Source organism: Hemitrygon akajei, chromosome 29 (assembly GCF_048418815.1).
Source record: "Hemitrygon akajei chromosome 29, sHemAka1.3, whole genome shotgun sequence".
Taxonomy (NCBI): domain Eukaryota; kingdom Metazoa; phylum Chordata; class Chondrichthyes; order Myliobatiformes; family Dasyatidae; genus Hemitrygon; species Hemitrygon akajei.
In genome coordinates, this window is record NC_133152.1 from 27,159,547 (window position 1) to 27,173,226 (window position 13,680).

At 42.6% G+C, this 13,680-nt stretch overlaps 1 protein-coding gene across 1 annotated transcript in view; it reads left to right on the top strand.

The window, feature by feature from the left end:
- tas1r1 (taste receptor, type 1, member 1) overlaps nucleotides 1–13,384 on the top strand; it is a 29,533-nt gene extending 16,149 nt beyond the window's left edge. Inside the window, exons 5-6 of the mRNA XM_073032494.1 lie at nucleotides 983–1,103; nucleotides 12,117–13,384. Of these exons, the coding sequence (XP_072888595.1) occupies nucleotides 983–1,103; nucleotides 12,117–13,048 (1,053 nt within the window). The 3' untranslated portion in view covers nucleotides 13,049–13,384. The remainder of the gene's footprint in view (nucleotides 1–982; nucleotides 1,104–12,116) is intronic.
- The last annotated feature ends 296 nt before the right edge of the window (nucleotides 13,385–13,680 follow it).

Sequence of the window (13,680 nt, forward strand, 5' to 3'; positions counted from 1 at the left end):
CATGCCTTGTGGTGCAACAGGTGGAAACCTTGCCATTTCTTTAGCATTTGTTTTTTTACAAGACTGAGTTGCTAGCTCGATGCTCAACCCAGCACGGATGTAAAGTGTGTAAGGTGCTGACCGGATTCGAACCCAGGACCACTTGCCTCAAAGCCCAGTGCGAATGCCATTACACTACTGGCTGACTTATCTTCACCCCATGTCCTACCATTTCCTCTCTTCACCCCAGCCTCGCACACTGACTTTTGCTCTGTCCCTTCCTCATCTAATCTCTCTTCCCTCTTTCTCCTCTTTCACTCTTCACCCGAAACCCTAACTGACTCTTGCACTGCTGATTGTTCTTCTATCATTTGCCAGCCTTAGCCCCTTCTCAAGCCTCTATCCCTTGCAAATCGAATTACAATCGGCATCTGGAGTTACCTGAAAAATTGTTCCATGAGTAAGGTCAAATCGGTAACACATGAAGACTTGGACAAAACACATTTCTGAATTTTGCAATGTGAGCACCCAACAATGTTTTAGTTGCCCACCGCGCATGGCACCTAGATGCATCAAATCATTGCCACTCAAATTCTAGGCAACAACTCGTTCATGTTTGCAGTGGGAAGTAGCTCAGAGTTCACGGTTATTTTTAGATTGGATAATGAAAACTATCGGTATGAGGGAATGCCAGGGGATTCCCAGCACTCAGTAAATAATACCATCACACTAAAACAAGAAGCTGAGGGGAGGAATCTGTTGCGAGTGAATTTCCGAATTGTTTTTGCGGAGATACGTGGAAATTCCACAAAAACAACAAAGTTTTTGCCTTATTTTCCAAACAGTTGTTCTGCTGAGTTACAAAAATCGAACGTAACACTTAATCCATCTTTCCCAGCCCTTCCCACCACACCCCACAGTATAATTCATCCCTAAGGATATTAACTACCGGTAGGTCCCCTTGCAAAGCTTACAATGAGATCTTGCGTTCTTCTTCCAACAGATCCCATTTTCTAATTGTTCAGCAAACTGTGATCTAGGACAGAAGAAGGTCCCAAGAGGGATTTTTCCTTGCTGCTTCAGCTGTGAAGATTGCCCCTCTGGAACATACCTAAATCAAAGTGGTAAGTAAGCACCCAATATCCCTCAGATTATTATTTATTTTTATCTCATTGGATTTTGATGTATCACACTATCTGCAGTTCCAAACATCTAACGAGAAAATATGTTAAAAATATATTGCCTTTCCACTCTTATCTAATTGGACCAGTCACCCAAAGAAGCCTGGGGTCTTTATTCAGTGAGAATTCCTTTTCTTTCTGGAGAAGCCCTGCCTTAATAACTCAGCATATGAGGAGAGGGGGCAAGGGGAGATGTTAGATATTAAATTGGGGTCAAAACAATTCATCACCAAACTTGCAAAAATTGTTACAAAAATATCTCTGGAATGCAATCCGAGAGAAATGCGTTTTAGAACTGTTTGGCAGGAGATTCCTTCACATTCTGAAACTGGATGAGACCATAAGGCATAGGAGCAGAATTAGGCCATTCAGCCAAACGATCTGCTTTGGCAGTTAACTCTCAATCCCGTTCTCCTGGCTTTTCTCCATAACCTTTGATGTCCTGACTAAGCAAGACTTATCAACCTCTGCTTTAAATGCTCCTAATGACTTGGCCTCCAGACTCCCTGTGGCAATGAATTCCACAGATTCACTGCTCTCTGGCTAAAGAAATTTGTCCTCATCTCAGTTCTAAATGGATGTCCCTCTATTTTGAGGCTGTGCACTCTTGTCCTATGCTCCCCCACTAGAGGAAACATCCTCCCCACCTCCTCACTACCTAGGCTTTTCAATATTCAATAGGTTTCAATGAGATCCCTCCTCATTCTTCTAAGCTGCAGTGAATACTGGCCCAGAGCCATCAGACATTCCTCATACGTTAATCCTTTCATTCCTTGACCCTCTCCAATGCTATCGCAGCTTTTCTTAGATAAGGAGCCTGAAACTGCTCACAAAACAAGGGTGGTCTGACCATTGTCTCAGAAAGCCTCAGCATTACATCCTTGCTTTTATATTCTAGTCTTCTCAAAATAAATGCTAACAGTGAATTTGTCTTTGGCACCACCAACTTAACCTGCAGGTTATCCTTTAGGGTAACCCAAACAGGTGAAAATCTGCAGATGCTGGAAATCCAAAGCAACACACAAAATGCTGGAGGACTGTTGACGTTTCAGGCCAGGACCCTTCATCAGGACTGGAAAGGAAGGGGGGAGAAGTCAGAGTAAGCAGGTGGGGTAGGTAGGAAGCAGTACAAGGTGGTAGCTGATAGGTGATACGTGAAACTGGGAGGGGTGAAGCTAAGAGCTGAGAAGTTGATTGGTGAAAGAGATAAAGGGCTGGAGGAGGAGGAATAAGACAGGAGAGGTTAGAAGACAATGGAAGAAAGGGAAGGGGGAGAGTACCAGAGGGAGGTGATGAGCAAGTAAAGAGATAAGGTGAGAGCGAGAAATAGGAACGGGGAAAGATGAACGTGGGGGCAATTACTGGAAGTTTGAGAAATCGACGTTCATGCCCTCAGGTTGGAGGCTACGCAGGTGGAATATAAGGTGTTGCTCCTCCAAGCTGAGTGAGGCCTCATTGCAGTAGTAGAGAAAGCCATGGACTGACACGTCGGAATGGGAAAGGAAAAGTGGAATTGAATGGGTGGCCACAGAGAGGTCCAGCTTCTTCTGGTAGATGGAGCATAGGTACTTGGTAAATCCTTTAGGGAATCCTGCGTGAATCTCCCAAGTTGCTTTGCACCTCTGATTTTTGAAATGTCTCCCCAATTAGAAAATAGTCTATGCCTTTATTCCTTCAATCAAAGTGTCTTACCATACACTTCCCTACACTCTAGTCCATCTGCCACTTCTTTGCCCATTCTCCCAATTTGTCTAAGTCCTTCTGTGGACTTGCTGCCCTGGTGTATTTAATATTTCAGTAATATCTGAGTAATATTGTAAATACATTGTTTGATTAACTTTTCTTGTTCATTTAAGTATTTCATTATGGGTTATATGTAGAAGTATGTGAATGGCATACATCATCACGTCACCACGGCATACGTGCATGCCTCACTGAAAGTAAAAAGTCACAAATAACCAGCACCATATTTCCTTTCAATTAGTTTTATGTTTTGGAGTTACAGAACATAACAGTAGTGACAAGATCCATCCACATCCTCTGCAATTGAGTCAACCTGAACTGATACATATGAAAGCTACTGGACGATGCCTCAGCAGTGTTCAAGGATGACACTGGAAAACTCAAACACGTCAAGGATAAAACAGTGTTAAATAAAAATGCCACACCCAAGTTTAACAAAGCCCATCCGGTTCCTTATACTAACCAAGATAAAACAGCCAGTGAGCTAGATGGCATGGAGGCGGAAAGAATTCTTTCTAAGATTGAGTGGAGCCAATGGGCAATGCCAATGTCCCAGTAGCCAAGAAGAATGTGCCCGTCAGGATCTGGAATCTGAAGGTCACCATCAACCCGATACTGAAAGTAGATCAATATCCTCTGCCCAGGATAGAGGACATCTTTGCAGACCTTTCTTGGGGGAAAACTTATGCAAAGTGGACTTCGCTGAGACCTATCTAGAGATGGAGATGGAAGAAGAGTCAACATCATAATCACTCATACAAGACATTATCATTATAATAGGCTTATTTTTGGAGTAGCATCTACATCTTCATTTTGGCAAAAAGCTATGGTTCAGTTGCTGCAGGTTTGCCCAGTACTGTCTTGTTATGTTGTCTTTTTATGTATGATTTGTCAATCACTGTAACAGGTTCCTTCCCAACCTGGCTACTGTGCTCCACCCCTTGAACTCATTACTTCAGATCGGGAAGGAATGACAATTGTCAAAGCAGTGTGAGGTGGCTTTCCGGAAGGTAAAGGAAATGGTGACTCACAGTGTACTCACGCATAATGATCCACATTGTCCAGTGAAGCTTGCCCGTGACTCCTCGCCTTGTGGTATAGGAGCAGTCATGTCACATGCCATGAATGATAGAAGTGAACACTCAGCCCTTGCATCACTGCTGCAAAGAGAAATTACACACAGGTTGTCAGAGAGGCCTTGAGTCTGGTTTGGGGTGTAAAACGTTTCAAGTAGTATGGGAGACAGATTAACCTCATTACTGACCATCAACCAATAGTGTCCATTTTCAATCTAGAGAAGGAACGCTGTGTATTTAATATTTGAGCAATCTTGTAAATATATCTTGCCACTAACAGCAGCAGCACAAATGCAGAGATGGGCTCTGCTTCTTGGAGGACAAGATCAAATTCAATTAATCATAGCAATGTTGATGAATTGTGCCATTTGCCCTTGGAAAAGGAAATACCTGAAAAATTTATGAAAGAGGACATTCCTTTTGATGTTTTTAACCTAATGCAGATCAAAAGTCTCCCTTTTATAACAGAGGTAATCTAAAAGAAAACTAGAAAAGACCACGCTCCACTCAAAATGGCTGGAATGTGCAGCAGAAATACCAGCTCCTCCATTTTTACCAGCACTGGGATGAACTCGCCCTTGAAGGGGTTTGCCTTACGTGAGGATTGAGTACTGTTGTACTATCCAGGCTGAGAGCTGAGGTGTTCTACATGCTGCTCATCTTGGTGTGATGAAAACGAAAGTGTTGGCTCAAAGCTCCACCTGGTGACCTGGGACAGACGAGCAAACCGGGCAGCTTGCCATGCCCAGTTCGGGATGCCAACACATCCAGAAGATGCCAAGAGCAGTGCCTCTCCATCCCAGGAATGGCCTGCAATGCCCTGGCAGAGGATTGATGTGGACTTTGCCAGGCCATTCATGGGCACAAATTTCTTGGTAGAAGTGGATGCAGCTACAGAGAGGCCTGAAGTGTTCCCAATGACCTGCACTACAGCCTGCCACTTTGTTAAGGTGTTGAGAACCCTCTTCTCAAGGACTGGTGTTCCAGAAAACTGAATCTGTGACAATGGACCAGAGTTTGTTGCCAAAAAGTTTCCGTCATTCCTAAAACTGAATGGGATAAGACATGCATTATTACATCTGCACCATAGCACACTGCTGCAAATGGCTTGGTGGAAAGGTTTGTCATCAGGACACACTACACCAACACTGAATCAGAAGCTCACCAATTTCCTCCTTGCACTCTGCAATACAACATGCTCCACGACCAGCAACTCCCCGGCTATGCTGCTCCTGGGTCACCCCTACTGTTCACACTCGGATTTCCTCAAACCTAATCGCAGGTGAAACAGCTGAGTCAAATTGAGGGCTCCTCAGACAAGGAGGTTTATGTTTCACTCCCGGACAAGCAGTCCCAGTGAGGGACCACAGGGGTAACTGGAGTACTCTCCTGCACAGTGGAAGTTGTGCCTGATGTCGTCTGGAGACGACGCGTCAAACTATGAGGAGAGCAGAGTCAATTGTTAGAGAAGAAAGGTGTTCAGACTGTCAGAACAACTTTTTGCAGTCCCAGAGTCAGCTCCTACAACCACCATGGAGAAGGCCCAGAACTGAGATTGTTTCACAACCACAAGGCTCACCTGCATTCTATATTGAGTTGGAGTTTATAGCTAAGCAGGGAGGAGGGTTGGTTATTTAATATTGAGTAATCTTGTAAATATATTATTTGATTAAGCATTCTTTTTTGTTTAAATAATTCATTACAAGTTATATGGAAATGTATCTGAATAGCATACTTCATCGTGCCACCACATCATACGTGTGATGCACCATCAATATGCCTCCAATCGCCTTTATACAGGGGTCTGTGGGAGGAGCCACAGGAGCAGACAGCAGAGGGGCGTGTCCAGACAGGTATATGTAGTTCACCACATACTGGGGTCTGTGGGAGGAGCCACGGTCAGTGGGAGGAGCCACAGGAACAGTCAGCAGGGGGGCGTGTCCAGACAGGTACATGTAGTTCACCACAACGTGCGCGTCTTGTTTAAAGTAAAAACAAAACTAAGACGCGCATCCCTGGCTCCAAGTTTTCTTTCAATTAGTTTTATGCATTGGAGTTACAAATCATAACAGCTGCTTCCTCAACACTATCTGCCTCTCCACCTATCGTCGTATCATCTTCAAACTTGGTCACAAAGCCATGAATTCCATCGTCAAAGTCACTGAAATGTGGTAAAATGTGAAAGAAGCGGTCTGAACACTGATACCTGTGGGACACCACTAGTCACTCGGCCAATCGGAGAGGGCCCCATTTATTCCCACCCTTTGCCTCCTGCCAGTCAGCCAATCTTCTATCAATGCCAGTACCTTTTCTGTAATACCATGGGCTCTTCTCCTGTTAAGCAGCCTCATGTGTAGCATCTTTTCAAAGGCCTTCTGAAAATCCAAGTACACAATACCTCCTGACTCTCCTTAGTCTCTCCTGCTTGTTAGTTCCTTAATGAATTCCAGCTGATTTGTCATGCAAGATTTTCCTTAAGGAAACCGTACAAACTTGGCCCTACTTCATCATGTGCCTCCAAGTACCCTGAAACCTCGTCCTTAATAATGGACTGCAACATCTTCCCAACCATCAAAGACAGACTAACTAGCCTATAATTTCCTTTCTTCTGCCTCCCTCCCCTTTTAAAGAGTGGAGACACACTTGACGGTAGTGTAGCAGTGGTCAAAGGTGTTGAGCCCGCTAGTGTTGCAGGTGCAATTTTCCAGTCCTCCGGAACCATTCCAGGATCTAATGATTCTTGAAAGATCATTACTGATCCCTCCACAATCTCTTCAGCTACCTTTTTCAGAACCCTGGCGTGTAGTCCACCTAATTTATTTACCTTCAGACCTTTCAGCTTCCCAAGCACCTTCTCCTCAGTAATAGCAACCACACTCACTTCTGTCCCCTGACACTCGCAAAATTGTGGCATTCTACTAGTTTCTTCCACAGTGAAGGTGGACACAAAATACTTACTAAGTTCGTCTGCCATTTCTTTGTCACCCGTTACTACCTCTCCAGTGTAATTTTCCAGCAGTCCAATATCCACTCTCACCTTTCTTTTACTCTTTATATACACTTTACTCTTTATATATAACTCCCATCAGGATCATTTCACTCTTGCAGTTTCTTAATTCTACCCCCAAGGACTCTACATCTTCTGATGATATGTCACCTCTTTCTAAGGATTTGATTTCATTTTTTTAACCAATAGAGCCACCCCACTCCCTCTGTCTACCTGCCTGTCCTTTCAACACAGTGTGTATCCTTGGATATTAAGCTCCCAACTATGATCTCCTTTCAGCCGCGACTCAGAAGTGCCCGTAACATCGTACCAGCCAATCTCTAACTGTGCTACAAGGTCATCTACCTTATTCCGTATGCTACGTGCATTCGAACGTAACGCCTTTAGTCCTGTATTCATCAACCTTCTCGGTTTTGCCCCCATGTTACATTTCACCTCATCCCACTGACTGCAATTTGCCTTATCATCTGCCTGTCTTTTGTCACAGTCTCGCTACACGCTGTATCTACTTGTAGACCAACTCCCCATCCTCAGCCCTAGCACTCCCGTTCCCATCCCTCTACCGCATTAGTTTAAACCCTCCCCAACAGATCTAGCAAACCTACCTGCGGGGATACTGGTTCCGGCTCAGATGCAGGTGTAACCCATCCTTTTCGTATCTTCCCCAGGAAAGATCCCAATGACCCAGAAATCCAAAACCCTGCAGCCACGCATTCTTCTGCCAAATCATCCTATTCTTACCCTCACTGCTGCATGGCACAGGCAGCAGTCCAGAGATTACCACCCTTTCAGCTTCGTTACATGAGCTGAAAGTTAAAGATAACTCCTTAGTAATTGCAAAGCCTATATTACGGTTTATGTTCCATTGTTTAGCAGTGGACATGTGGCTTATTAAGTCCCCAAAATGGCTGCATAAAAATACAAACACACTCTCAGTTGGGAGTTTGCAAACCATCTTGTTGGCCAGGAACATATGGAAATATGAGATCTGGCACAGGACTGACTGATTTTTCAAGTATTTTGTGGGCAGCCATGGCGAACACCGAGTATAGTGACCACCTTCAGTGAAGGCCTACATGCTCATCTGATGACAGAGCAGTCACAGCACACACACACACACACACACACACACACACACACACACACACACACACACACACACACACACACACACACACACACACACACACACACACACACACACACACACACACACACACACACACACACACACCTGGAATAACTCAGCAGCCCAGGCAGCATCCATGGAAAAGATGCTTACACCGAGGCCCTTCATCACCTCCTGATTGTAACCAATGTTTTCATGACAATGGTGTATGGTGTATTGGCCTTCATCAATTGTGGAATTGAATTTAGGAGCCGAGAGATAATGATGCAGCTATATAGGACCCTGGTCAGACCCCACTTGGAGTACTGTGCTCAGTTCTGGTCGCCTTACTACAGGAAGGATGTGGAAGCCATAGAAAGGGTGCAGAGGAGATTTACGAGGATGTTGCCTGGATTGGCGAGCATGCCTTATGAGAATAGGTTGAGTGAACTCGGCCTTTTCTCCTTGGAGCGAAGGAGGATGAGAGGTAACCTGAGAGAGGTGTACAAGATGATGAGAGGCATTGATCGTGTGGATAGTCAGAGGCTTTTTCCCAGGGCTGAAATGGTTGCCACAAGAGGACACTGGTTTAAGGTGCTGGGGAGTAGGTACAGAGGAGATGTCAGGGGCAAGTTTTCTACTCAGAGAGTGGTGAGTGCGTGGAATGGGCTGCCGGCAACGGTGGTGGAGGTGGATGTGATAGGGTCTTTTAAAAGACTTTTGGATAGGTACATGGAGCTTAGTAAAATAGAGGGCTATGGGTAAACCTAGTAATTTCTGAGGTAGGGACATGTTTGACACAACTTTGTTGGCCGAACGGCCTGTATTGTGCTGTAGGTTTTCTATGTTTCTATGACAAACTCCACCATCTTCTTCAGGGAAGATGCCTGGGCCTGTCTAAATACCAGCAGGCTAGACATGCCCAGGCACCATCCCTGAAGAAGATGGTGGAGTTTGTCATCGAAACGTCCGTTATAGTCGATACCTGTACCTGGCAGGAAGACTGAGAAGAGTTTATTTATTGTTCTGGTGTTGTTTAGTATTGTGGCTTTCTGAAGATTTACGTAGATATTGCAGGGGAGCCCTCGTTGTGGAAGTCCGGTTGCTCTCCGAATTTGGCAAGATGTTTGCAGATATTCCGGCTCCAATCAAGAAGCCTTCAACAGTGCATAGATGAGGATGTTGTCTCCTCAGAATGCTTGTTTTTATACTCCTCCAGGGTCCAAGTGGATACTGATTAGACATTGTGATCTGATTGGCTGGTTGAAGACACTGTGAATATTTGTGAACACCATGAACAGCCTGAAATGTTTAATGCTATTGTGTAATGCCTTTGGGATGATACCAATTATATAGATATTACTAATTATTATCATTATTATATTACTCATTGTTATTGTCATATTAATGAAATATCATTAATGTATTCAATTTAAAGAAAGGGATGAACAATGTTATTAAAAGATTGGTTAGAAGTGGAAGCATTTTGAAAATGAAAGAAAACAGAACACAATAATAAGCTAGTCAGAAACCTAAATAGAAAGGAAATGCCACAAATAAACCTGGACCCCCTCAGAGAGTAGGAACAAAAGAACATTTAATGAGGAACATGGAAACGCTAAAGGTATATTGAGTGTATTAAAGTATACTAAGTGTATTATATACATACGTGAAGACATTCAAGGACACTTCCTACTAGAAAGTGTGGGAAATTCAGGATGTCTTTTCATCTAAACTCTAAACTAATGAGAGTGACGAACTTGAAGAAATTAACATTAACATAAAAATCTGGAAAAATCATGCTCTGTACATGAAGGTGAATGCAAAGGCACCTTGAATTAATTCTTCAGAATTCCTCAAATTCTATTTGATCTGTTTTGAATGAAAATTAACGAATATAATTCTACTGTTCCAAAAAGGATGGGGCTAAATAGGGAATAATTAGCAAATTAATCTAAAGTCGATACTAGGAACAGAGTTTAAATTTATTATTATTCTGATTGGAGCAGTTGGTAATGCATAAAATTATTAGTCAGAATCAACATTATTGAAGCAAAGGAATTTCTATTTAATGAATCTACATAATGTTTTGATTCCCTTTCAATTCTATTTCAATTTGAACCTAAAAAGCATCTTGAACCCATACATGTAGAAGATATTTCTCCTTGTCTCCATCTCATCTGTGATTGGAGCAGAACATCGTAAAACCAGGGTTCCTGTTCTTGTCCACACTCTGCCATGGCTTCCTCCAACCTTAAAATTCCACTGGTGTCTTCGGGCAATGACTATCTTTTATTTAGAAAACAAACAACTTGAGCTAGCTTCAAATGATTACAGCATCCCTTGCAATTATGTACTGCAATCTCAGTGTACATATTCTAGTGCAATCCAATTTCTACCCCATATCTTGACACCTAGTGACCTATCTTCTAGAGGTTGTCAAACGAAGGCTCCCTAGACTGATTCCCATGATAGAATTCAATAAATTAGATTCTCTGAGTTCAGATGAAAAGAGATCTCACATGCTAATAGTGTCTGAGATCTAGGTAGTGTAGATCCTATGAAGACTGGGGAGTTTAGAACTACATGTCTGTAGTGAGATGCTGAAGATGTTCTATAGGTCAGTTGTGGAGAGCGCCCTCTTCTTTGTGGTGGCGTGTTGGGGAGGCAGCATTAAGAAGAGGGACGCCTCACGTCTTAATAAGCTGGTAAGGAAGGCAGGCTCTGTCGTGGGCAAAGTACTGGAGAGTATAACATCGGTAGCTGAGCGAAGGGCGCTGAGTAGGCTACGGTCAATTATGGAAAACCCTGAACATCCTCTACATAGCACCATCCAGAGACAGAGAAGCAGTTTCAGCGACAGGTTGCTATCGATGCAATGTTCCTCAGACAGGATGAAGAGGTCAATACTCCCCAATGCCATTAGGCTTTACAATTCAACCGCCAGGAGTAAGATATGTTAAAGTGCCGGGGTTGATTGTATTTAATGTATCTAAGTAAACTACTTAAGAACTTTTTAAAAGCTATTATTAATGCTTTTTGAGAGAGTGATTTAGATGCATATCATATTTTTACTGAGTTAAGTATTGTATGTAATTAGTTTTGCTAAAACAAGTGTATGGGACATGGGAAAAAAATGTTGAATTTCCCCATGGGGATGAATAAAGTATCTATCTATCTATCTATCTATCTATCTATCTATCTATCTATCTATCTATCTATCTATCTATCTATCTATCTATCTATCTATCTAAGGGACATAACTCCAAGCTTAGAGAACCAGGAGAGTGTTTTATTTTAACCCATTGAAATTCCTGATCCTAGGGGATCTGAATATGTTCCATGGCAAATTAGAGTTCGGCCATGGTCTTCTGAAATGGTGGAGCAGGATCAAGCCTTATATGGTTCTCCTGCTCCTCTTTCTTGGTGCTAACTTATGATATCTGTATCCTGGATGTGCATAATGGGCAGGGTAGATGGAGCTTTATCCTGTACCTAACCTATGCTAATCCTTGGAGTGTATCATGGGACAGTGTAGAGAGAGATTTCATATCTAATCCATGCTATATCAACATCAGGAGTCTTTGATTAAAAAAAATAGCAGAGATTTCCTCAATTTTTAAACTCTGATGGACCTCCCTTAGTGTATGCTGAAAAAGTATAGAGGTTGCTTCACTTGGTATTTAGATCGGGTTGTACTTGCAATAGAATTGCTTGGTGGAAGAAGAGCTTTACTTTATACCGTAACTAATTAATATTGTACTTGCCAGTGTATGATGGAGTGATATAAAGGGAGCTTTGTATCTACTCATGAAGTACCTGCCCTGGGTAAGACAGTTATTGATAATTAGGGACTGAAATGGAAGCTCCTGAATTCCCCATCATTAATAACACTTAACTTAATTAACACACTATTCATCGTAAGTTCTTTGTCATATCCAACTTGCACAGTCCAGTTTCTTTAATATGCTATTTTTGCTCTCCTTGTGGTTTAATTGCATTTAACTTTTTTTTTTTTGCAGATCCCTACTGTTGTGTGGATTGTCCCTGGCACCAATGGTCATCTCCAAAGAGCCATCGCTGCCTGGAACGGGATTTGAAGTATCTGGAATGGCAAAGCGCCTTCTCGATATTCCTATTAGTTTTGACAAACGGTGGGCTTGTATTGACTATTATCATAGCAATCATCTTTATACTGAATTACAATACTCCAGTTGTCAGGTCTGCTGGTGGTAGAATGTGTTTTCTCATGCTTACATCAATGATTTGTAGCTTTTCCTGTGTGTTTTTCTACATTGATAAACCAAGCAAAGTTTTCTGCCAAATAAGACAGCCATTCTTCACGGTGAACTTCACCATCTGCCTGTCCTGTATTTTAGTCAGGTCTTTCCAAATTGTCTGCATATTCAAGATGGCCACCAAGCTGCCTAAGGCCCATGAATATTGGGTTAAGTATAATGGGCAGTACATATTCATCTTCTTAAGCACTCTCATCCAAATCATCATTTCTACCGTGTGGCTAATCACAGACCCACCCAGACCTCACGGCTACATCATCGAGGGAGCAATTGTCCTAGACTGCGACACTGGTAATATCGTTGCCTTCTCTCTCAGTTTACTTTACACTGTCTTTCTCACCGTAGCGTGTTTTCTCTTTGCTTACATGGGAAGAGACCTTCCAAAAAACTACAATGAGGCTAAGTTCATCGCCTTCAGTATGATGATCTGCTTTGTATATTACATCCTGTTCATGACATCAATGGTCACCCCCAATCAGGAGAGGTACACTTCGTTCATACAGACTTTCCTAACTGTCACTAGTGCCTTTAGTATTGCTCTGGGATATTTTATTCCAAAATGCTACATCATTTTGTTTATGCCACAGAATAACACCATGGTCTATTTCCAATCTTGCATTCAGGATTACACAAAGAAGCAGAATGAAGCAAATTAGATTGCTTGAGCCCCTTGCTCACATGATACTTTATCTTTTAGGTCTGCAGAGTGGCAGAAAGAAGTCTTGCATTTATATAGCAGTTTTCGCTACCTTGTATAATCTTATAAAGGACTTACATTGGCAGTGTAGACGATGTAGCAGCAACTTTATACACAGCAAGCTTCCACAAACTGAAAAGAAACAAGGATGAGATCATCTAATTGTTGTTGGTGTGATAAATATGAGTCAGAGGACTTCGATGGTTGTCTTCCTTTATTTTGAAATATTGTGTTATTTTCCTTAAAATCATGCTAGTTATTTTACACAACAATAAATATGATGATGTATCTAAAATTGAGAGTGACAAATGCCTCAATTGCCTCACTCCTCCCTATCTACCCGGGTTTCTTGACTCTACAACTCTGCAGTGTCAGGAGGTGAGTTAATCACTTCAGGATACCCAACGTCGGAGGCAATCTTGCAGCCAGGATATTTCTGTGGCCGGTAAAGTTAACGTTCTGGTCAATGGTAATCCCGAGGATGTTGATAATGGGTACTTGGCAATAGTAAGTGTACTGACTGCCAAGGAAAGGCTCCCACACTGGGCAAGATTAGTATGCACCACCTCTGTGATGAAAACATTACGTGGG